The 26,130-nt window shown below is 41.3% G+C and overlaps 1 protein-coding gene across 2 annotated transcripts in view; it reads left to right on the forward strand.

The window, feature by feature from the left end:
• Positions 1–25,882, forward strand: part of plxna4 (plexin A4) — a 242,618-nt gene extending 216,736 nt beyond the window's left edge. For both annotated transcript variants that reach the window (XM_005927188.3, XM_005927187.2), the window contains exons 26-32: positions 3,220–3,323; positions 6,473–6,572; positions 8,618–8,808; positions 13,968–14,137; positions 18,545–18,757; positions 21,215–21,365; positions 21,759–25,882. In XM_005927188.3, the coding sequence (XP_005927250.1) occupies positions 3,220–3,323; positions 6,473–6,572; positions 8,618–8,808; positions 13,968–14,137; positions 18,545–18,757; positions 21,215–21,365; positions 21,759–21,854 (1,025 nt within the window). In that variant the 3' untranslated portion in view covers positions 21,855–25,882. The remainder of the gene's footprint in view (positions 1–3,219; positions 3,324–6,472; positions 6,573–8,617; positions 8,809–13,967; positions 14,138–18,544; positions 18,758–21,214; positions 21,366–21,758) is intronic.
• The last annotated feature ends 248 nt before the right edge of the window (positions 25,883–26,130 follow it).

Below are 26,130 nucleotides of genomic sequence, written 5' to 3' on the forward strand. Positions count from 1 at the left end.
GTGTGTGTGTGTGTGTGTGTGTGTGTGTGTGTGTGTGTGTGATTGCAAGCATAAGGGAGAGAATGAATAAATGTAAGCAGAAGAGAACTCGTGTATAGAGCAATTTGGTTATTTTTTCAGTGCTGTCTAAACATTTTGCACCCCACTTGTGTGGTGTTCTTTTTTTCTGAGTGAAGTTCAGGCGACAATCTAGTAGTTCACACTATTTTATTATCAAACGGTTAAAGATTTGAGTTGCACAGCTGTGGACTTCTCTATATCAGGCAGTCTACACACAGAAAAGTGGAAAAATATTTATAATTCAAAGCATATATCAGACACGCATATATCTGTGATTGGCTATCGCTGGGAAGAGGCCGTGGTATAGCGCTCCCTGATTCGTTCTCCTCGTGGTCCTTCCTCTTGGCATTGGTCTTCGTCCTCAATCTGGGGTCTTGTCCTGTGTGAGAAAATGCCTACCTACTCTACACTTGTTGCCAGACATGTTTTATATCTACATTAGTGTCAGTTCTAACGTCTCCCTAACTGAAACGGTGTTGTGTAAGCATGTAGCAATTTTACCTTCAATACCAAACACTCCTACATCTTGGTTAAGCATTCACACCGTGCGGTTAGTGCTTGTATCCGTCTAATGAGGAGTGTAACAACTCTGTTATGAGTAGACATTTCAAATAATGTTAGAAAGAAACTTTATTAAAACGTATTTCTAACACTTGCTGCACAGATTAAAAGAAGTTTCTCTCTTAATCACGAGTCCATTAGTAGACTTAAAACAGGTTTGACATATCCATTCACGCCTGTGGGTTGTTTTTTTCCTGGTATTGCACAATTAACACTGATGATAACTCTTCAGTGGAAACACACCTTCTATTTCACTTTATTTTCTAACTACATGTACAGGTAACACCAGTGGCTTTTGTAACTTCTGACACACAGTTGTTGATAAGGATAATAGGATTTTTGCAGGCCTGTCTTGAGATAAACTTGCCAGAAGCGTTGTTATCCTGGGGTATTGTTTTTAATTCCACTGCCCTCTGCTGTAGTCCTCTGTAGAGTACAAATGAAGATAGGACCTAGGAACAAAGAAGTAAGTCCTGTGTGTGTTGGTGTCTTTGTGCAAATGCTGCCAGTAGCAAACCCGTGTCTTGCCTCTTTGTCAAGTACCACAGTCACCTTCAGCCTTTCACTTTACCTTCAGCTGTTATTCATTCCCCTGAAGACTAAGTGTACACACACACACACACACACACACACACACACACACACACACACACCCTGATTAGATACCACTGGATTTGGGAATACGTGTGATCTCAGTTTGTTGCAGTTTCCACACCAGGTTTATGCTTTTATTTGTTCCTTCCTCTCGTTCTTGTTGAGCCCTGCCTGGAGACAGGCGCTTATTTGCATCTTTATGGGAAGCTGAACTGTATAGACAAACAACAGAAGAATCTGTATTTCCAGCAGATTTCTCAGTTGCTAACACAATTCTGATCAATCCTCCAAAGACAGGCCTCACCAAGCACCGCGGTGATTGCCGCTTTGTTTCTCTGTTTGTGATCAGAATAGGAGATGACAGTGGCCGACAGAAGAGGGAAGCTCAGCAAGTAGTGCAGGCACAATAACATATTCATAAAGCCCATGATGTCTGCAAAAAGAATAGAGAAATCATCTGCCTGTTTGTTTTCAAGATGGCTTTCCTTTTTCACTCATTATAATGTTGCTGGGGTATCGTGAGATGTTTCTATCAAAGCTTTTGTTTTGCTTTGTAGTGAGGTTGCGCAGATTTACAAGGCCTGTTGTATATGTAATGCAGATGTAATTTGGATGTAAGGTCATGTAAAAGCCTTCCTAGTCATTGAAAAACGCGGACTGGAAGTTGCTTGTTTTGAAAAGCATGGAAATTAGATGGTCAGCAGACTCTGGGTATTGAAGTTGCACAATTTTTTTGCAATTTTGTTGTCTCGCTGAATTGTTTTATGGTCCGCCTCGGTGGAGATTCTGAACAACATTAAGAGCAGCTTGGCAGCGGGATGAAGATGAAAGTTCTATGAAGGAAGCACAGGAACCAATAGTACCTTCAGAGGCTGAAACGTGAAGGCTAGTTCTGTGGGTAGAAAAAGAAGTGCACAAACCCTATATTGACAGCCACCAAGTACACCAGCAAAACAAATGGAGAAAAGAGCAAAGAGGGCGAGGGTGATTAATTTAACTCGCATTTTGTAGCCGTCTAGCACAGAAGCCTTTTCTGTTTTAGTTCTACCTATTTGCTAACCTTTTACCCCCACCCAAAGACCTTTTGACTTTATTCAGTCTTATTAGACAATGTTAATTGATTGTTCTGTGGAAAGCAAAGAAAAAAGAGATCAAGGTGATGATAAAATAATGTTTGACACTCTTATTAGAAAAAAGTTGTGCTTTTTTTCCCTCTGGTGTGTGCTTGTTCTTCATCTAAGAATTGCAAACTTAAGCCAGAGTTAGAAACTAACTTTTTAGCCCATAGGGAGACTCTGATTGCTACACAGAGAAACAGCCAGTGTAGAATCCGAATATATCTGACTAACAGAATTAGGCACAAGCTATAAAAAGAAGCCAAGAAAACTAGAGCTATCAGAACTTTTCAACCTTATAACACAAAACTATTTTTTTTCCTTACAAATAATAATATTCGACTAAAAATATGTTTATTATATGAAAGAATGGTTGTTTCCTAAATTATATGGTGAGATTTTTAAAGAGTAAATATAATCAGTTGAACGGGCTGTGTGTGTGATGGATTGTGTATGTTTCGTTTGACTGGATCTCTGAATTTGATTAAGGTATCACTATTTTGGGGGAGGCCTGAAAGCATAACACTCAGACTTTTCTGTTTGGCATCGTCTGTTTTCCCTCTGTGGACTCCTCAAGGACAGTCGGTCTGGCTGTTGTGTAATTTGGGATATAGTGCTCTTATGTGGGGAGACGAGTAGAAGTAGAAAGGGGTATAAAGATAAACTCCAGAGAGCGACAGAATAAACTGAGAACGGGATGACTATACATGCTGCAAGGTGAGGTCTTCTAACTTCTCAGAGATATCAAGTATCTGTGTAATCATTACATCTCTATTTTATGTTTTGCATTTGTGTCTCCTAAAGGATTATTTCTGCACCTGGTCTGATGGATTTCTATAAGAAGATTATTTGAAATATATATATATTTTAAATTCCATCTCAATTGCAGAGTGGCGTCAGGGTCGAGGACAGCGCATGATCCTGCAGGATGAGGACATCACCACAAAGATCGAAGGTGACTGGAAGAGACTGAACATGCTGTCCCATTATCAGGTACGCTTTTAGCGGTATACAGAAAAATGCAGCTGGATCCTGTATTAAACTCATTATTGTGTTCCAGTGGATCCTGTATTAAACTCATTATTGTGTTCCAGTGATTTAATAGTTACGAAAGTTTGCTTTGTGTTTGTCGATGGTGTGGACGCCCATGTACATGTGAAAATCAAAGTTTTACACCACATTGCACAGAGAATGGTGTCAGCTGAAACTTTGAACCTTATAATTTCAGGCTTGTAGTTAATACAGTACAGAAATTCACATTACAAGGTGTAATTAAAGTTCCACGACTACACCCATTAAAAAAAGAAATGCTGTAATTAAATAAAAAATGGCAGATCTTTGTTTATAGATAGCCTCTTGGGGCAGCAAAGCACTGCTTTTAATGTAGTTGCTGTTTTTAGATCGCCTTCTTACCCACATGTACTTGTGGGTTTGTTCTACGTGCTGCGTCTCCACAGCGTGTAAAGACAGCAGTTCTTAACTTAAGTACCATTTTGAGCAAGAGCACAAAATTACAAGGAGCATAATGTGATGAGTATGCTGGTTCTGATGCTGTAGCGCCTAAAGGCATACATAACATCAGTCCTTTCTCTCAGACACTTCCTCCTCATGGACAAACCCATGCTGCACATGTGAATGCCAAACAACATCAAGCATGCTCCTGTATCCTATCCTGAGCTGAAAATCTACATTAGACATGGACAACTTTACATGACAAACCTTTTTTTTTTTTTTTTTGGTCAAAATTAGAATCGGGTAGTTTTATTATTTATTTATTTCATATTTTTATGGGCTGAGTCACAAAGTTTTGAAATTGCACAAACTTTAAAGAAAGTTTTTGTTGCATTTCAGCAGCAAACCTCAAATGTATCACTTTAAACATTTAGAAGAAATTTTGATAGTAAGCACAAGCACCTGGCATTTAGTATTGCATACAATCTGTCTCCCTTTCTTTAGTACACATCATCTCACTATCTGTGGCTGCTTTTGCAACTCATCTTCTCCTTTTCCTTAAGCTGACTAGATAATTCAGAGTTCACTTATTGCAGTTATCTATCAAGTACTTGACAGATAAGGACATCCCCTTATACACCACATGTTATCTGCCTGGCTCACAAGGTGAGGCAAGGAACTTGCCAACAGCACAGTGACACTTAGGAGTAATCCCCTGTGTGGAGTGGGCTTCAGGTGTGCTGCCTCCAGGGATCATCTCGTTTTTGACTTTGATTAATGTTGGCGTGGACACACATCACTGGTCAGAGACCGTCAAACGAAGACAAATGCACAAAATACAAAGATGTGTCACTAATTAAATACATCGGTGCATTTACACAGAGACTTTGACACGAATCGGCAGGTGTTTTGTGCCACATGACTCATAACTGCACATCCAGTCACATGGAAGGAGTTTGGATGGGGAAACAGGCCTGTATTGTCAATAAGGTGTTAATAATTCAAGCAGTTGAGCAAGTAGCGACTGTGCCCTCCAAGTGCAGTTTACGTGGTGCCTAAATTAAATGTCAGCAGCAGCGAGTGTCAACAGGCTGTGAGTATGAAGCGTGGGTGGAATGGATTAGGGAGCTGATTCAAATCGGAGATAAGATAATGAAGACAGAAGTTAATTCATTTTTTCAGGCTGGGGAATAAGGGCACCTTATCCTTGACAGACCGAGAGAGGGAGAAAAAAAAACATGGCATCGTCTGTGAAATTGTCAGGAGGCTAAACAGAGCTAGAAAGGGAGGGGACATCACAAACACATTCAAGCTTCAGTCAAGGGCATCTGCAGTCCCATATTTAGCATTTCTAATCTTCTGTTACTGACTTCATTTCTTTGAAATGATCTGATTTGAAATCCGTAGATCGTTGTGAGTGAGATCAAATCCATTGATGCACTCTATTGATTGATGCCATCTTAAAGAACCCAGATGTGCAGCTATATTTTGCCATTTCCTTCAGACATTTTCCATCAGTATTGTTTGTCCAATCTGAAGCTAATATGGCCAACCAGACACACTGAATAGAATCATGTGCTGTTCTTTATTACACTAATCAGCTTTGATCTGCCACTAGCCAAACTCCCCCCGCACTTGGTTGTACTGTCACAGTTTGCATCACAAACTAAGTGGAAACTTCTCATTCGGGAAAACGTCACATGGTAGCTACAAGCAAAAGAAAAGAAGAAATGGCATTTTCCATATCTGATCTTTCAGGCCCATAATGAGACATTTCTCTCCGCCTCCTCTCTTTCAGGAAAGTGTGCTCTGTTTTCTGCCTTTATTCTCCAAATGTTATTTCCCCAAATGCCACTCCTTCTTTTTCACATTCTATTATGTTCCACTGCGCTCTGCTTATTTCATATGGGTTCGACATATAAGAGCAGTGATCAGGGAGGAGATCTGCCCTGTGGGCCTCATACAGACAATGATATAAACATATTATGCATAAGGAGCAGATTGAGTGAAAGGGTGAAATAACAACGCAATCTTAATAACGCCCCGGACCTCACACACATACACATGGGCTGAAGTCCCCACCCCCTCGGTTGCATCCACCCACACGATGATAAAGATCACTTCAATTAACCCGGGCTTAGCCTGCAGCCTGGGTAGTCATTTTATGTAGAATAGAGGCATTATGTGCGTGTGTGTGTGTGTGTACTGGTGGGAGAGGCTGCATCCCAGTTTCATTAATTGAATCCTATTTGGCAGACTGGGGAAGGAGGAGCATGCAATTGACTGATTCATTCATTCATTTCCACACACTTCACATCTTCATACACATGCTCTCAAACACACACACAAACACGCCACCCTAGAGGAAAGGTATTATTGAATAGAGACTTTGTGACATCCTCTCTCACACAGGCCTGCACAATGCTCTGCTAAACTCTCCCTCCCACTGTCAGTCATCATATGTATGTGTGGGCAAAGCAAAACACATAAGGGTAATAAGATATTCTCTGTTTATTCACCCGAAACAAGAATAGATGGAAGGAAATACAGAAAGTGACACCTACGCAGTGATATGGTTTTTTTTTCCTATTCTTAGTGGCTGTGTCAGAAATGTGTACAAATGGGGAAAGAAATACCACAGAAAATTGCTATTGTTTTGAAGAGAGATTTACATTATATTTGTGTTTCAGGTACCTGATAATGCAGTAATGGCCTTGGTTCCCAAGCAAGTTACAGCCTACAACTCTGTAAATAACTCCACCGTGTCCCGAACTTCTGCAAGTAAATATGGTAAGCCGGCCTCTTTCTGTACCATAAGTTTCAGTTATCAGAGAGCCACTTTCTTAGCTGGACCGAGTTTGCTTTAGAAACTATATGTATTCATAACTCAGTAAAAGAAATATCTTAGGAATTGATGCTCGGTAATGAAAATGAAAATTATTAGCAAAACTATACGTATAAATTTATTTGAAAACAATCCACTCAAGCAATAAAAATATTGCATTTGTCCATTTTGTTTAATAATCCGGTGTTGTTAGAGTAACTCACTGACCCTGCAGCAGTGGATGGTATCACTTGAGGACCCTGCATGTCAGCAGTGGCGGACCAGAAATACAAGATTTCTAAAATATAGAGAGACAAAAACGCACTCTTTCCTCAGTTGTTCCGGCCTCTTGAGAATCCAAAGTGGCTCCTCTTATCCTTCCATGTGTTTTTTCCTGTGTGCCTTCTACACGTCTCCTTGAACCTGAAAAACCATCAAGTTTGTTGATGATCAAAGGGCTAAGCCTCACTGGTCACAAACACTTCAGACACTTCAAATGTGGTCCCACGTTATTAGCATTGTCTCATCTCCATATGGTCTCACCTCATCTCTCCAGCTCTAAATTAGACCAGATAGGGCAAGGTGAGTGGTGCAACAGAAGAGGGAGAGAAGGAGGATGCCAGGAATACCCCCCCTCCATACACACATATATACACACATATATATATATATATATATATATATATATATATATATAGTGAAGAAATAGACAAAGGTGAATTTAATAGAGCTGCTGAAGAGCAGCAGCAGGAGGAGGAAGAGGAGTGGGGCTGGTGAGAAAGTTGTGGAAAAAAGTTCAAAGATTCAGACAAACATTCTCTATAACATGTTGAGTTGGAGAATGAAAGGAGAAACCTTTGTGTTTGATCTTTGATGTAATGTTCCCATCAAAAAACCACAAGAAGGAAAAGAAGGGAAACACGGGAAATATAACAGCGCGCGCGGAGCTGGATCAGAATAGAATAAAAAAAAGAAAAGAAAGAGAAACTCTCTCTCCTGTGTATCACTCACTACGCATCACCCTCAGCTCTCCAACTTCTTGAATAAATAATTACCACAAAATGAGCACACTGTTCTGTCATACCACAAGGGCAAAGCTAACAATTCAAAGCACCACATTTTGTGTCGCGCTTGTCCTGCATATAGTGTATGTGGTTTGTTAACCTTGTAACAAAGCTACAGTCAAATAACGCTCAGTGAAGTGCCCTATAGGAGACGCAGGCTTTTGAATTTTTTTAGTTGATCATACTGCGATCAAATATGAGTAGTCAATACACAGACACATAAAAACACACACACTTTGTATCTGTTGTCTCCAGCTGTCCCTTATTTTCCCGCAGACTCTCTTCTCCATACACTCCTCCTGCTTCTCTCTCTGGACAGATTGATTTCTGTCACGGTGAAAATCACTCTTTTTTTTTTTTCTTTTTACACTCCTCTCCAAACCGCACCCACTGATCAATTTTTTTTTTCACACTGTGTAAACATTCATTGAGCCATGTGTTTGGAAATGTCATCGCCGCTCCGGCCATTGGGTGGGCCATACATATTTCATCTCGTCTGACACCTGTTCGATTTTGTGTCAGGCGGCAATGCTATGTCTTGTCACTTGGAGAAGAAGCCATGAAAAATTAACCATGCAGACTTTCTGAAAGTTTCATATCCAATCTCACACACCTGTAAATTGGAAACCTCAGACCAAGAAACTACATTCTGTTGCTGACATGCAGGTTATAGTTTTCTTAGCCTTTTTGGTTGCATTTTCCTTTTTTTTATTGTGCTTGTGCTGCCTGTGACTGATTCTTTCTTTTTTCCTTTTCACTAGTTTGATTTAGCTTTAATCTGTCTTCTGTGACTATCTGAACAACAAAACAAAACGTTTTTAATGATTTTTACTCATCTTTATAAAATGAAGGCACAATTTTTAAAAAAGAAAATTAACACTTATCTGACTCTGTGTTTTGCATAAATTAGCAGCATTTCATAAACTGAAGCGTGTTGTTTCTCACAGAAAACATGATCAAGTACACTGGAAGCCCCGACAGCCTTCGTACCCGTACTCCTATGATCACCCCCGACCTGGAGAGTGGGGTGAAGGTTTGGCACTTGGTTAAGAACCACGAGCACGGAGACCAGAAAGAGGGCGACCGCGGGAGCAAGATGGTCTCTGAGATCTACCTGACAAGACTTCTGGCCACCAAGGTTAGCAATCTATGTTTAGGAGAGACACTAATCTGTGAGGACCTACTGTGCTAACCTCTAGGTCCATATTTTTGTTCTTAGTCTCTACTAGAGTAGCTTTGCATGAATCACTGGCCAAATAATCATTATTTATATTATATTGGGCTTTGGTGCAGCCCATCCTTTTATCCACTGTTTTTTTAAAAAATTTGTTTTAACTTCCTTTTAAGTTATCTTTATTCTGATTAGCTGCCCCTCACAAACAGAAAGACTGAACAGCTGGTGGGTGGGGTACAGTGCTCACAGACAGAGCTGCGTTTCTGTAATGACCACATTAGGGATATCCTCTCTCATTAACTCAAATAAACTTTCCCTATGTTTAATTTGAAGAGAAAAATCAGGAAAGCATAATAGGTCTCCTTTATCTAGCAACTTGCTCAATTTACCCAATACTACGCGCACAATTTATATGATCAAAACAGACAAAATAAAGTTATCCAACTCAGCAGTAGCATCTTTAACCGAAGCAGTTCAGCAGGTGAAAGGCTAAAAGGTCACTCCATCTTTTACCCCGTGTTATAATAACGAATAAAATCCCTCGATGTATTTAAATATTCATGTTTACTTTGGATGAGTCATCTCAGTGGAAAAGATTATTCAAATGTATTCCTCTATCCCCTCAGGTGAGAACGAGAAAATGGATATTTCTGTTTGTTTTTCTTTTTTCATTACTGTTGCATTGATGCAGCAGCATATCAAAAAGGGTAAAGAAGAAAAGACCGATGAAACCAGTGAAGGTTTTTCTGTTATAAAAAAAAAAAAATTATCAGGCAAATATAGAAATGACTATAAAATTGGTCTCTTTGAATGCGCCTTGCAACAATGGCCCCTAAGAAGGAAAAAAAAAAATACAGTTAATTTGGTTTGGAGGAAAATGTGACTTTGATCCAACAGCTGAATGCAAATGAACAATCCACTCTTAAAGCACCTTGTCCCTCTTCCCCCCCCACACCAATACACCCTTTCTATCAGACTCACACAGCCATATGGAGAGGGTAAAAGAAAGTGGGAAGCTGTGAGTTGAAAATGTTTAGGATGTGTTTTTGTTTTTTTTTATTCACCAGCACTTCCGCTTTTCATCTCCTGAATGTCTTTGTTTAGCTGTTAACACAGAGAACATAAACCGAGTTCAATATATGCAATATAAATGAAAAGTGTCAGGAGTCTAAAGTGGAGTGTCTCAAACACACCGGTAGCACATCCATTAAACAGGCACAGAGGGAAGAAGCAGGATGATCATCCTTTATGGAACATGTTGGCTAATGAGCAGGAACATGGAACTAATTTGGGTGTGCCAATTCCAACTTGTCTTTGAAATAGTACATCTAGATAATAGGCAAACAAATCCTCTTTTTTTGCCGCTGCTGTTTTTGTCTTTATGAAAGCGTGTTTGCTTTCCGGTGAACAACAGCCTCTACAACCACAAAAGCATTTACAGCAATAAGAAACCCTTTCCAGTTATATTTATTTAGTCTCGATCTAAGCTCAAAATCTAAACACAAATGATTTAAACTAATGATACGCTGCTCGTTCTGTTGTTCATATTGATACCGAACACATCATTAAGATATTTGCAATGTAGGGTGGAAAAAGTTTATGCTTAACATTAAAACAGTACACGTTATCATCCCATCTACCAATCCCACTATAGATCTGCAAAACAGAATCTCATTTTTTATTATCAGGAATTGTTGATTTGCATTTAGCTGGGCAGATTAAACAAGTTATCTCAGGGAGTTAAGATACTTATCTGTCCACAGTTAGACAAATTGCCTATAATTTGAGGCGATTTAGCCTGCAAGTGGGCACCCAGCTAAGATGAATTCACAGTGGAGTAATAGACGAGAAACCCAGAGTAACAGCTATAAGCTTAAAGGATTTATTGTAGCTGTTAAACAGAAGTTTAACGTACACATACCACGGTCGCTCTGCTGAAAAGATTACCAAAGAGTACCTTAATGCTCTACCATGCTACACTGGAAGGTGTTTAGGAGCTATGGCTGAATTGTGCAGGACCAATGTAGAGCACTACAAACACTGCAGAAAACAAAATTACATATCAGCTTGACATCATCCCAGTACTGAAGCATAGTAATCATCATAATTTTGGTGGGGTTTTTGGTGTTTCTTCGCTTCCTCTGCACCTGGACAGCTTGCCATGATCTGGAGGAATACTTATTCCCAAGTTTAGCATGGCAACTCATAGGCCCATCCAAAGGTCTTATAGTAGAATCTCGCACATTTACATAATACCAGCCTAACAGAGAAGCCCAGACCTCCCTCTCCCCAGCCACCTCCTCCAGCTTGTCTGGGGGAATACCAAGGAGTTCCTGGGCCAGCTGAGAGATATAATCTCTCCGGAGTGTCCTGGGTCTGATCTGGGCCTCCTCCCGGTGGGACATACCGGTAACACCTCACCCAGGAGGCGCCCAGGAGGCATCCTTGTCAGATGCCTGAACCACCTCAACTGGCTCCTTTCGATGTGGAGGAGCAGCGGCTCTACTTGAGCCCCTCCTGGATACCTAAACTTCTCACCCTATCTCTAAGGGAGAGGCCAGCCAGCCTTCAGAGGAAGCTGATTTCCGCCGCTTCTGTATCTGCGATCTCATTCTTTCAGTCACTACCCACAGCTCGTGACCATAGGTGAGGGTAGGGATGCAGATCGACCTGTAAATGGAGAGCTTTGCTTTTATACTCAGCTCTCTTTTCACCACGATGGACCGGTAAAGCATCCGCATCACTGCAGCTGCAGCACCGGCTGCACCGTCCGTCGATCTCCCGCTCCCTTCTCTGCTTTTGGTGGATGATGTAGTTGGCTTCATCGGGTGATGGCCTCCAGCTCGCTCTGGAACGGTTCGCAGCCGAGTGTGAAGCGGTGGGAATGAGAATCAGCACCTGCAAATCTGAGGCCATGGCCCTCAGCTGGAAACGGGTGGAGTGCCCACTCCGGGCGAGAGACGAGTTCCTGCCCCAAGTGGAGGACTTTAAGTATCTCGGGGTCTTGTTCACGAGTGTGTACTTGCGTCTTCCAAAACGTATTTTCACAAACTTCATGAATGAATTCATTAAGAATACATACAAGCAGACGCTGGTTTGTTGAAGATGAACAGCTGATTAAAAGCTAACGTAATGCCACCTTTAAGGCCATGCTTATGTCCTAAAAATAACACCATTGTTCTGATAAACCAATTAAGTAGATTCCCACATCGTATGAGACCAAAGTGCCCAAGTTCAACAATGTTAGCGCCACTTTGAAGAAAGTTTGACTAACACTGGCTGACTCATCAACTCCTTACACAGAGTTAATAGATATACACATCAGGAGAGGGAAACACTTGCTGACAGCATACACTCACTACAGTTAAACAGTGACCAGAGTTGTTAGTCCTACAGCGGCCACCGTAGCACCGCAGGATTATGCAGTAGAACTGGGAGGTGTATGAAAACGGGTGACTAAAAATCTGCAATCTGCTGACATTTAGTGGTGAGATTCTACACACCGGAAAACCAACAAGTCTGGTGATCAGTTAACAGTGAAAGAGAGGCGCAATAGTGACTGAAGTGCAGGGCATATGAAAGAAATTAATAAACAAACTACAGATCCCAGAATGGGATGAGGCAGGAAAAGCAAAGCAGCTATCGTCATGACACATACTGTATAGTTCTCCACACACCTTCACACATGCACACGTCGCCTCTCAGCCTCTGTGAGTCGCTCCATTTTCCTGCCATTATCTCGTTCCTGAGTGCAGGAAGGTGGCTTCTGACTACGGACAGCGCATCGTCTTTCCAGATGGATTGTTTTTGAGAAATAACCAGTTTATCTTGGCTGGCCATCTCTCTTGCTGAGAAATGATTGGGCAGACAGGCAGTGTAATTGACTGCGTTTGGCTTTCACCTTACCAATAAATACCTCTCCTTGGCAACGCCACTCACATCTCTCATATTAGCTCCATCAGTGACACTCTTGAGTGTGGGTACAGGACGTGTTCACGTGTGTGGACTGGTGCAGGGAAGGATTGCATTTTCCCTCCACTTGTACACTTGAGAGTGTGTGTGTGTGCGCGCCTGTCTCAGCCTCCCTGTTTCATTGCTATCCCCAACGTCGCTTTCCTTGCATTTCAATGCGGAGGCAGATGGCATCAAAACATCCAGATGACACATTGTGTTTAGAGTGCAGTCTAATGACAGGGTAGATGGTCGTGGGGGGGTTATGTTGGCAGTTTCAGCTCCACCAGGAACCAAGAGAACCCTGTGATGATGACAGTGTTGATAGTGGTGCACCCCTTGAGATCGAGGATGACGTAAAATGTCACAGCCTAAGCACTAGTAGGCACATACACAGATTTCACTGTCTCTGCACACATGTACCCGATAGGCCTTCCCTTAGCAACTAGGAAGGCACGTGGGCTTGATATAGAGATGTGATACCGTCTTCATAGAAAAATGGTAAGCTGCCGGGAATGTGGGCCACATTAGAATTATAGCCGTGATTGTCGAACTAACAGGATTCCCTCCTCCCATTCTCCCCTTCTATCTCTCCTGACTCTGTGATTTGGTCACCCGCTCCACCCAAATTGGATTTTTATTTGCCAATGCCTGTACACACCTCATCTGCCACACTCAATGGCCTCTTCTTCTGATAGGAAACTTGTGTGGTTTCATTTCCATCTCTGGCTCTCGCCTTTTTCCCGTGCATCCCATCAGCTCATTCTTTACAAGAGGATTAGATTCTCTCACTCTCTGTCTCTCTTCTCCTCCTCCTTCTTAAAGTCACCAACATTAAATCAAATTAGGGTCAATGGTGCAGTGTGGGAGCTAATCCGGCAGCACAAAGAGGCTTAGGAGATGCGCCTCCTGTTCCTAGATATTATTAAAAGTCAGCTGTGAAATAACAATTTCCCCCATCAAAGCTGCAAGCAGATTTAAGGGCAGGGTCTGTGAGATATGAGTCAGACACATAAACATCGGCGCTGGGAGAGAAAGTGTCGTGCACTGCACAACTCAAACTGACACAGAAACAAATATACATATTAATGGCATTTCTGCTACTGTTAGTGAAGTTTTGAAAAATGAGAGAATGACTGAATCTTTGTAACTCTCCTCTCCTTGCTCTGTAGGGTACGCTACAGAAGTTTGTGGATGACCTGTTTGAGACCATCTTTAGCACAGCCCATCGAGGCAGCGCTCTGCCACTGGCCATCAAATATATGTTTGACTTCCTGGATGAGCAGGCCGACAAACACAACATCCATGACCCGCATGTCCGACACACATGGAAGAGCAACTGGTGAGTATCTGAATCTAAATATGCTGTGGGTGCTGATATGGAAATATACATACACACCAAGTAATTGGTGTCAAGCGCACAGAATGGGAATGTTTAAGACTTCTTAAACAGTTATTTGGATCATTGATGGGCATTTTGATTTTTAAAAGTACTACAGGCACTCTGGCATTGCCTGGGTATTGCCCTGTCAGAGCCAAGTTTCACAATACGCCTCTTCCTTTCCTAATATCCATTAACCACAGGGGTGTGTAATCTTCATTAAAGCCAACCACAAGGGGCTAATCCAATTGGCTGCCAAGACTCTCCATCTATTATCATGGATAACTGGGCCAAAAAAAAATTCCTGTCACTGTGGAATTCTCTAAAGTGACAGATGTTCACTCCCAGGTGCAGAAGTACACCTCTAAATTAATATCTGCTGATTAATTTATACCATATTGACCCCTGTGAGTCCACCTTAAAAGGTTGACTGGGGTTAAATAACTGACAGTGCCCTGGAATGGGGTGAGCAGAGGAATGAAAAGGTGAAGAAAAGGAAGTGAACACAGTGGGAGTTAAATGCACACTAATATCTCATTAGCCTCATAGCCTCTGCCAAGATCCCAGCATGCATCACTCAACCCAAGGCCCAGGAGAACCACAGATATTGGAGGAAAAATTTATGTGTATCGAGGGACGAATAGACATAAAGGAATGGGTAGGGAGAGGATGAAGGAAAATATTATTTACTTTATCTTATGAGCCTAATTTTAGGGTTTTTCTCTGTGTTACCGGGCCAGTCACAGTGTGTGTTAAGTGTTCTGAGAAGTCGACGTGCTTCTCCCCATTAGACTTTCACTGTAGGGCTATAAATAAAGCACAATTTATCATAGCACAGCCTGAGAAAAAGCCACTGAGACTGAGCACAGTTTGTGCTGATGCCACCACAAATACCTTCTCAGTGTGGAATGTGGTATGATTGTGCCCTTAAGCACCTCCCCGCACGTGCATATGCATAACCTCATGACCTCATCTTAAAAGACTGCAATCTTGGCTTCAACAGAAGCCTTCGTTTTGTCTCATGGTAGAAAATAATAATGTCAGTGTCCCTTCCAAGCTGAGCCCCCATCCCATTAAACCTGTCAGTTCCACAGTTATTGTACACGCCATTAACTTCAACTGCAGCAGGAGCCCCTATATTCTACTACTACCCCCACCTTGAGGGTTCCCTTCCTTCTGTTAGATCCTTCAGCCTTATACCATTGTCATATCATGCCAGTGTATTTGTTGCTATAGCTTACCAGTCAACCGTTTTGTTTTTTTTATTAGATGAATGTTTAGAAGTTTGCGAAATCTATACTGAAATCAGATTGTGAACCACTATTTTCCCCCATTCAGTGAGAAAATTTTCATAATTTTTCTAAAATAAAAGCAGACAGATGCTTTGGCATGATTAATGCTGACCACGTTTCCATACACCCTAAAGTCCTGAAAGTGACCTTAATGTATCGCTGAACTTTTATAGTCCAAGTCCTTTACATCAAAGCAAGACTATCAAAAAGAAAAGAAAAAATACTATGCCTTTCTATACCTCTATGATGCTGCTACACTACATTTTAAAATGTGCATTGAGCAGTGTGCAAAGTGCACAGTGCTAAATATGAGTGTAAATGACCACCAAGATATATTCAGATCAAACCAAACTGCAAAAGGCATGTTGTAAGCACTATACCACCTAATTATCATTTGTCCTGCACATCTTAACGGCTGAAATAGCCTTTAGATATGTAGATATTAGTTCTTAAAGCATTTTCTTGTGCTTGACTGTCAACAGAGATGCATAGTAACTTTGCCTATGATGTGGTTGGTGGCACACCTTGCAGAATCACGACAGATGATTAAGGCAAATGTACTAGGTGTGGACAGTTTAACAGTTGAAACTTCTTTTTCAGCAGTTTTACTGCTTTTTGAAATAAAGTTTTTTAAATAAACTGTATTTTCATGGTGCAAAGTTAAATTTAGTTAAACTGTTAGTTTTGTATGTATTGTGTGACAGAGTTGTAACATGTTTTGTATGTGTGTACAGTCAGTATGTGCGTATATGAGTCACTGGCTCCCAGAGCATCTCCAGATGGTATCTTTTGGATTAGTGGCAGTGTGTTAGTGTCCGCTCTCATCCTCACTCCTCTGTATTTGGTCCGCGTGTGTCCGTCTATATGCGCTGCATTTCGGGATGGAACAGACAGAATTTTAATTATTGTGCAAAACTGCCACATACACCCCTCTTTTCTGCCATCATACTGCAACGCAATCCTACTCAGATTGCTTACTACTACCACTGTGGCAGACCTAAGTATAAGGTGCCTATCACAGGAATAAAATAGCACAGTTTTGCTTACTTAGGCCCTGACTGGAACCAAACTCAGTCAGGTCACCTTTATAAAGCTGTTAATTCCAAATTTAGCTCACTGCATGTCTATGCCATAATGGCACCAGTGAGATGTTGTACATCACAACATCTGTGATTCTTTTCCTGCCAATGGTAAGCTAATTCATTAGGCCCATTCCACAAAATGGGCAGAACCATCCTAAAACTGCAGATTCAAAGGGCTGCATGAGGTGGTTTTCAGGGACCACAAGGGGGACTTAGCTGTTTGCAGGTACCAGTGTTAAAGTGTGGATGCATTCAAAAAATAAGAGAAAAGCAACTAGTTAGAATCACATTTGTTCTGGTCACATTTTGCCTTTAGAACAGAAATAATTCTCCTATTTACATCTGCCCAGTTTTGGTAAAGATGCTGTCTAAACTGTTGCTTATTTTGCTTGCTTAATTATACAGTTTTGTTTTTTAAACTATATCACACCCTTTTATCAGTTTGAAATGACTGCACTTTCAAGTGATGAATCAGTGGGCCCTTTTCTTACTCTGCCAGCATAATTTCTTTAGGATATGAGATGCCCTTGATCTTGGCAGCTGATATTTAACCTAATCCCTAACCAAAAGGACCGATCATGACCATCATTCAGATTCCTGAAGCTACTCAGCAGGAGTAAACTCAGATTTGCCTATTTTCAATGGATAAGGCATACTTATTATGGTGGTAATTTTGCACACACAAAATTGTGCAAAATCTCATCATCTTAGAATCCATTGCCCCATTGAAACGCCAGCTTGTCAACAATCAAGACAGCACAGCAGCCGTGTTAATATCCCTTTGATCCCTGCACCTAATCCCACTAGATTTTTTGCTTAGATTAATTTTGAAGTCATAATGCTGAGTCTTTCCTCATTCTGAGTTTAAATCCTCTTTTGTTACATTACAGCTGAATATCTTTGTGGGTGGTTGTACTAGAATAAATGCTCAGTGGATTGTTGAGGAACACTGGCGGTACTTTAAATGAATGCATTTCAGGTTTTGTTTTTGGGGTTTTTTTACATTTTATACTCTTTTTCTCCTACACGCAGAAACTTCTGTGTAGCGTAGACTGCAGCAGTGTCTGTTGATTTTTGTCACATCAGCTAAAAGCGCAGAGCCCAGAGAAAAGTAAAGATACAGAGATCCAAGTAACACTCAGCTTTTTCTTAATACCACCTGAGCCCCTTTCACAGCAATACACAGATAAAGCTGGCCCTATATCTATTCATTTTGGCAGAAACAAGCCCTGCAAATAAACAGACTTGTGTATTTTTATTATTCCTGACAGGCACAAAATAGGACCCACTTGCACAAACAAGGCAATATGAACTGTGTCACTGCGCGGCCCCCAGCGAGGACCCCTGGACACTGCGAGGAAAAAAATGAGAGCCAGCCACCACCTGGTTTTAAAGATAAAGGCTTTATTGAATTGAGCACACACATCAAATAGAGCACATCAGCAACAGCAGGGCCTGTGTACTAGCTTTGCAAAGTGAATGAATCCTCGTCCCTTCTGGCGAATAATATGTTCATGCCTATTGACTAGCTGGCTGTAGCAAATTTGAAAACGGCATTTAGGGACTTAATCTCAGAGCAGCTCAACCGGACATAGGCTGTTGTTTTACTTCACACTCTTTGTTCGCCCATTTGAATGGCTATTCAAGCATTCTGTCACCGAGACTGAACTGAACAATCACTGCAAAACTCTTTTTTTTTTTTTTTTTTTCCACAGGAAGCCTAACAGACTACATTAGTTAGCATGACTCAGTTTAAGATTTTATTAAGAGACTACCTTTATTTATTTTTTTTACAGGTGAAAGGAATTATATTAAAGAATTTCATATTGTTGTGTCCAGAATTGGAAATATCAAGATTGGGAAAATTAAAAGGAATTTAAAGAAAACAGCAACAAACAATTATTTATCAGGGAATGAAAAGTTAAAGTGCAAAAGCTGCATGAGTTTGAGTTTGATACTAAACTACTTTTTGTTCTCTTTTCCCTCTCTGACAGCCTACCTCTGCGTTTCTGGGTGAATGTGATTAAAAACCCCCAGTTTGTGTTTGACATCCATAAGAGCAGCATCACAGATGCCTGTCTGTCTGTGGTGGCCCAGACTTTCATGGACTCCTGCTCCACCTCAGAGCACCGCCTTGGGAAAGACTCACCCTCCAACAAGCTGCTTTATGCCAAGGACATCCCCAGCTACAAGAGCTGGGTGGAGAGGTAAGCTGTCAAGAAAAGCGCATGTGCATACACACCAATTACTGGATAGATGAAGAGAGAAAGAACCATCAGAAAACCTGCATTAAGCGTGTTTCATTCCAGCACACACAATGCGACTGTAGCAATGTGATCTATGAGCTGTGAAACCCAATCCAAATTACAATGCAGTGGGAATAGATGGGAGAGCCCAGGGCATAAGATCTACAGGACATAGGAGCCAGTGTGTGTGAGTAGGGGGGAGAAAAAAAAAATCAAGGGAAGCATTTTTGAGAGTTGCAGGCAGCAGAAGCCGGTAATTTGTTAAAATGGAAGTTTTATTAAATTTATTTGTCAGCAGGGGAGGCAAAGAGGTCCTGAATAAAAGATGGGGTACTGTGAAGTGGTTCCGAGTATTTATGTGGCTGTAGAGTTGTTGCAAAGCAAGCCTCAGGATGAGAATATATGTGCAGTGCTTGAATGGGTGGAACCAAAATGAGGGGATTCAGGCTCGAGATTGTGTGGCTCTCTCTGGTCTCCTATAAGCAATGCATAAAAAAGATATGCGTGGACAGAATAGAGCAGCTGCTACTGTGAGGGGAAAATGCTGGTTGCATGTTTTGCTTTTTAATAACTGGTATCACAGAATGGCGTCAGTGTATTTTGTACTTTTACAAATGATTCTTTCAAATCAGTGATTACTGCAAAGTGAAACTGTCTTAATCTTTTTAAAGAGCCACACTAATGGTCAAAAGTGGATCTTATGCCGTTTCACTTTACTGTCCAAAGTGCCACAGCAAGGGATTTACAGGTCAGAAAGAAACTGATCACTGTAGAGGTTCAGACGAGATATCCTACTGTTCTCTGTCTCCCTCCTCCTCTATCTTGGTTAGAAAGAGAGGACGCTGCTTTAGCTGGTTAGCAGGCCAGTGGATATCTCCATCCCTTGAAATCAGTGTGTCTCGCTCAGTACTACCCTGCTGAGACTTTGCTTGAAACACCACTTCAGCCACTAATAAATTACATAAGACAACAACTGCATTCAGCACTTCCATGCTATGCAGCTGGGCAGAGCCACGATATCCCAAAGCTTTTTACTTGCTACAATATGTTGATGTTATTAAAAAGGTGTTGTGAAGTGAAGCAGACCCGTGAGCTCCTGCCACCTGCTCTGAATTTGATGTGGGAGTTGAAGGTCTCCAGACAATGACAAATCCATCACACCTGTCATTACATTATTTGTATACAAGACTGCTTGCATATAAATCTATACCTTTAAAAGTATGGAATACGTGTGGTGGTTTTTAAACTTCAGTAGTAAACGTTACTGTAGAGACATCGGCACTTGCAACAAACTGGATGTTAAATTGGTAAAGCAGTATTTTTATTTCACTTCTGCAAATAATTGACCAACTAATTATTTAAAGATTTCAATGAATTAAATTTAAAAAGTTGGTGGTGAAGAAGAATGCCAAAATGGGGTTGATCTCATTAGAGATATACTCACATTTTCCACCTAACACGACAACACTAGTAATGAAAGTGATCGCTGCAAAAGATATTTTGCAACAGCAAAAATGCAAACACTGCAGCAGTCTTTAATCCGCATAATTGTCACACATCAGTTTGAGGCTTTCACAATTTCATATTGTGACAGGTTATTTCACATTTCAACAAAGAAACTACTGAACAGCTAGCTTACTTAGTAAAAAGTAACCTGACTGTAGTGGCTGGGCCTACAGCTATCTTGTGATTTATACAATGAAGACTTTAATTTTGCTTTCCATACATACCACCTCTTATTTTTCCCCCCCCTTTATTGCTTATGCTTGCTTTAGTGAATGTTATGAGCTTGTTGAGTCCATTCTCATGTTCATGACACCAACAGGGCCCAGGTCAGAGCTCTAGCTTTCAGTACTGTGCAGTGTCAATACAGCTATGACCTCTGTGAGTAACACCCACCTGCCTTCTCCTTTGCTCTGTTAGCTCTGACAGCTTGTTTCCTGGCAAATATCATCACACGCACTCCCAGAATTATCCATCCATACAACGGGCCTGTCCTCAAGTGGCTGTAGCTCCAGGAATTTAATATGTAAATAAGCAGCTTTAATCAACACAGTTGATATGGGCAACACAGCTGCTGCTGACAGTGACTGATTGCCTTTAGCTCAGTGCGGCGTGTGTGAGTATACTGTATGCTGCTGCAGTGTTCCATTTTAAAACATGAGGCCTCTCTGCATCTACAGATTCCATTTAGGTCACTTTACTATGAAACGTGCTTTTCGTCTCTATGCTCCACGCATTAATCAGGCATTCATAAACGATGAACTCCGAGGTAAACATCTGTGTAAAAATACATAACTGGGCATATTCTGCTTTCAAAATCATTTAGCACTTTTCCTTTTAGCATCTTTTTTTTTTTTTTGCTGCTGTAAACACACCTTAATGCTTTGTATTATTCTTCCTGCCCTCTCTTCACAGATACTACTCAGACATTAACAAGATGCCAGCGATCAGTGACCAAGACATGAATGCCTACCTGGCAGAGCAGTCGCGGATGCACATGAATGAGTTCAACACCATGAGCTCTCTCAGCGAGATCTACTCCTATGTGGGGAAATACACTGAGGAGGTACGTAATGCTGGGACCTATTACACCTTTGGGCAACACATCAGTGCTGTCGCTAACTAAGGGGGTACTTATAAGAGGCAAATCGTACCACGCCCAGGCATTTAACCCCCAAAAGTCATGAAAAGTCAATGAAAGAACAGATAGTGTATTAAAATGTGGGAAGTAAAAGGGACTAACTAAAGCTAACCTGAAGCCAAGAACAGTGAGTGTAGGCCAGCTGGGTACAGTGGGACAGTCAAGCTCAAGCACTCCCCAAATCCAAGCCAGTATATCAATAGCTACAATCAATTTCTATAGTAACACAAATAGTAATTTGCTGGATTTTTAAAGTCCTGTTATGTTGAGTGATTTTAGTAATAGCGTTGTGTGTCTTTTTCACGGTCACGCCGGCAGATTGTGTGTGCACTGGAGCAGGACGATGCAGCCAGGAAACAGAGGCTGGCCTTTAAGCTGGAGCAGGTGGTGGCCTTCATGAGTCTGGAGAGCTGAGAACCGCACTTCCCAGGGTGCACTGGGAAGAGACCCCGTCAGAAACCGAGCCGTGCCTGAGCGAAGACCTGTCCCCATCTTTTTTCATCATGTGACTTCCTCCCTCCGCCTTTCAGAGATGAATTCTTCCTCTAACTTTTTTTCTGCTTCCTGTTCCCTGAGAAATCCTGTTTTTGTTTTTTGTTGTTGTTGTTTTTTTTCTTCCCATTCACTCTGCTGCATAGACTAGTTTACCTGAAGTTATGCGAGGGGTGGCCCGGAGCTGAGGTTGGCGTTTCCCACAGTGCAATGTGGGGGATCCCTCAGCTTCACCACAGAGAAGCTTCAAGGGGTGATTGCTTGAAAGCTGGCCATATTGGCAATGTGTCGATCCCCCCTGTTGGAAGGAAAGAGGGGAAAAACATTTTTATGTTGCCTTCAAGAATTTACACCGATAGGTAATTCTTTAAAAACCACAATGTTGGGTGTCCATTTTGTTGAGAACTTTTCAGAATAGGATAGTTAAAATAAAACCATCTCTAGAGTTCAGTTTATTGTAGTTCTATATTAAATATACAGAATCAAGAGGAAGCATCAACACTGATGACTGCAAGCCAAATGAACACCTCTGAAGAAAATTCATGCAAGGATGGTTTGCCAAGTTTACACTGTACCTTCAAGCAAAGCATACATATCCGTGAAATCTGGGGCAAATCCAGGCAAGCCTAGAATGTTCTTGTGTTCTTTAATGTAGCTGGAGTTGTATTTAAGAAAAAGACTGATGGGGGAAGGGAAGGATTATCGCTTCTCTGAACTTTTCCTTTACTGAACCATGATGAACTTTACAAACCAGAGCATCCCCAGCCTATAGCCCTTTGCGACATGCACACATTTTTACCTGGCCCAGCATACATTTAAGAAAGTGCTCATGATTTCTGCTTCCATTTGGCTTATATAGCTACTGCAAAATTAAGCTATTAGATGAAACCCTGGAGCCCCTGCCCAAGTTGGATCCTTTGTAAAAAAAAAAAGAAAAAGCACACAACCAACTCTGGAAGACAGTGTTTTGACTGCTACTCCAAACACCAGTAGCAGTCTTTGCCTGGCTCTTGCCGCTTCCAAACTTGTGTCGCCGCTGCGACGGTCTATCAAAGCACACACATGCACACAAAACGCACACACACTCAGCAGCTACCCAACATCCTGACTGCCCAGATTTCTACGCCAACAATGGAGGACGTAAAGGGAAGAGCTGACTGAAATGCACTGGGTAAGAAACTGCTTGATCAAGAAAAACAAGAATGATTCAATACAGCGTGTGCTACCTAAAGAGGCTCTGTTGTGAGAGTAGCACTTCTTTCCCGGAATGTCCCAAGTTTAAGACTTTTGTGTGAAGAAATCAAATGACACGGACTTAGTTGGTCAGCCAAAAACCAAAGGAGCTTGAAATTTTCAAAAATGGTCAAAAATGTATTTATAAAGTGCCACTGAGGAACTGACAAACAAAGGACTATGTATAAGACAACCACTTCTAAGACAAAAAAAAATATTGTGACTTGAACTTTAAGCAACATGTGTGATTTTTCTGACCTCAGTGTGTCGAGGTGAGAGGCTCTGTGGGCGAGGTGATCCGATCCTCCTTTCTCTTTTCATCATCCCGGGTCTCTCTGGCTCTCGGCACACCGTTCACCCCCTTTTTCGTCCAGCTCCTGACTTACCAGTTTTTCTGTTTTGCACAAGCATTGGAGATGGTAGCTAGTTGCATACGGCAAAAACCCCAACTCCTGAGTGTGTAACTGTTTGAGGCGCTCTTGTCTGTATTAGTGTAGTTGTCCTCAGTGGCGGCAGGGGGCGGCCTTCTCCAAACCTCAAAAAAAAAAAAAAGAGGAAAAAAGAAAAGAAATTAAAAAAAAAAAAAGATCTGATAAAGCAGAGCAAGACGTGAGCATCACGGCAAGATAAACAGACAATGATGGACATAGATAAGACTTGTTGGATGTGAATCCCCACTATGGGAGAGAGCGATGGAAAGATGGAGGCGCCCTCCGTACATTTTGACCTCTGCCCTTTCTTTTGCCTTGACAACGTGCCCCATGTGGTGATGTGAATGTGTGAAGACCGCCCTAGGTCCACCTTGGGTCCTTTATTGGCTTTTTAAGCGCATGTAAAACGTAAACAATTTAAGAAACTTATTTAAAAAAAAGTGAAAAATAAGAAAATTAAGCCTTGCAATGATGATGTGGATGTGTTCTTTTATCTTTCTTTTGCTTGGAAGAATCAAGATGGAAAAAGTGGATTGTTCATGTTATAAAAACTATAACTTTCGTTTAAGGTGGAACCTTTATCCAGACCAGTCCCCCTATGACACAGTCTCGTCCCTATGATTTTTGTGACGTGATAGATGCTAAATAAAGGAGTTACTGTATACCTTTGCATGTTGACCTGTTTGGATGGTATGAAATTGAATTGCCTTGCAAAAAAAGATATTTAGAGACATCTACAACTGCTAGGGGCTTTTGAAGTCATTTCCAACACAACTGCTCATTTTCTGGATGTCATTTAAAGACAGCATGTACCCCATTTTGGATTTTCTTGTCCCATTTACTGTGTCCTCCATTATAGACCAGCACTCTTTGTGTGTGACAGCTGTGCCGCCTCTGCAGTTTAAATCTGGTCAGGCAGAATATTTTTGTTCTTTTTATTGGTTTTATTTTTTCCTATTGAAAACTGCGTTAGAGTATTTCATCGTGATAAATGCTCAACTTCCCAGAACAAAAAATCCCTCCTTTACAGTGATGAAGCCTGCCCATTTTTTTTTTTAAAGAACAGAACATGTGCAGTTATGAAAACAGACTGGTGTGATTAGATGCAGGTTCACGTCCTAAAAAGCAACGAAGGATTGCCTCAATTTGCCAGCACAAGATATGAAAATGAACACCAAGAACAAATTAAGTAGGCCTATACCTCTAATTTATCATCCATAGCAGGAGAGGCGCATTAGCTTGTGTTTTAGACTGAGTTTAGCAAGTGACTCCATTTTTTAGAGGGGGTCATTGTCCGTTAACAACTTTCTGCAGCTTTTTGAGAGGTGATCAAAAGGTTTTGGGAATTATGTCTTTGTGCATGTTTATCTCTGCAGTGTACACTGGATGTCCTCCACTGCATCTCAAAACCAACCTTTCAAGTTGAGTTTCAATTAGCAGATCTGGAGGAAGTCACAGTAAGGCAAGTCTGGCAAATGTTGAGCGAACAGACTTTGTGTGGCCACAGAACCCCTGCATTTCGAGTGCACTGCGTGGCACACACCACACTTCAGACAAGGAAAGTCTGAACCCTGAGTTTATATTTAGGATACAGAACCTACTGGAACATTTGTTCCATGCAAGTTTGGGCTCTACTATATACACACTCTGAATGTGCAAATTGGACTTTTGGGATTTCACCTCCAGGGTTATCAGCTAGTGTTAATCATATATGGTTGTTCATCTTCATTTCCAAATTCACAGAACTTTTTGATCACATCTCATGCAGCATACAGAACTTCTATTATTTCAATTTAGGATTAATTTTAGGGACATCCAGGTTTCTGTTCCCAGCTATGTGTTACTAAATAAGGTGAGAGCCCTTGGCTGTGATTGCAAGTCTGCTCCCCCGGTGTCTCATCCTGTCTTTCATTTCTCCCCCCCTCACCCTGTCACTTCCCGGGCAACAAAGGTCGTCTGGTAGTAGCCACCTAGCGTTGCCAAGAGCACAGATAAAGTTTCCACCTTCAAACGTTTTGTAGGAACTAAAAATGTCCTCCTAGCTCAGTGTTATAGCAGATGTTACACAAACATGCTAGAAAAGACTTTTACTAGATCATATTTGAAAGATAAAGAGTATCTTATTGAGAGATGAAAACGAAACCTGGGGGATATAAGGCGAGCTTCTCTAACTTTGTTATAATTAATTGTATACCTGTGTATGTAAATATAATGCATTCCTATTTTGCAGTCAAGAACAAAATACTATTTGTAATATAGAATAAACTTTATTATGAAACCAAGCATTTCACGAGTCTCGTTGTTCCTTATTGTGCCATTTTGTGAGAAAAACCTACCTACAGTGCACGCAAAGTAACACAATTCCATAACAATCAGCTTATAAAGACTACACTGTGTCTTTATGAGCTGGATGGCACTAATTTCCTTTTCAATTCCCGTGACAGTCGCTACAGGGTATGTTCAGGGACGTAGAGGCCATCGCAAATCCCCCACTGTGGGGTGCCAGACAAAGCAGCAAAGAAAAGCCACACAAT

The sequence above is a fragment of the Haplochromis burtoni genome, unplaced genomic scaffold, assembly GCF_018398535.1.
Source record: "Haplochromis burtoni strain Fernald_Lab_line unplaced genomic scaffold, NCSU_Asbu1 Contig_98, whole genome shotgun sequence".
NCBI lineage: Eukaryota > Metazoa > Chordata > Actinopteri > Cichliformes > Cichlidae > Haplochromis > Haplochromis burtoni.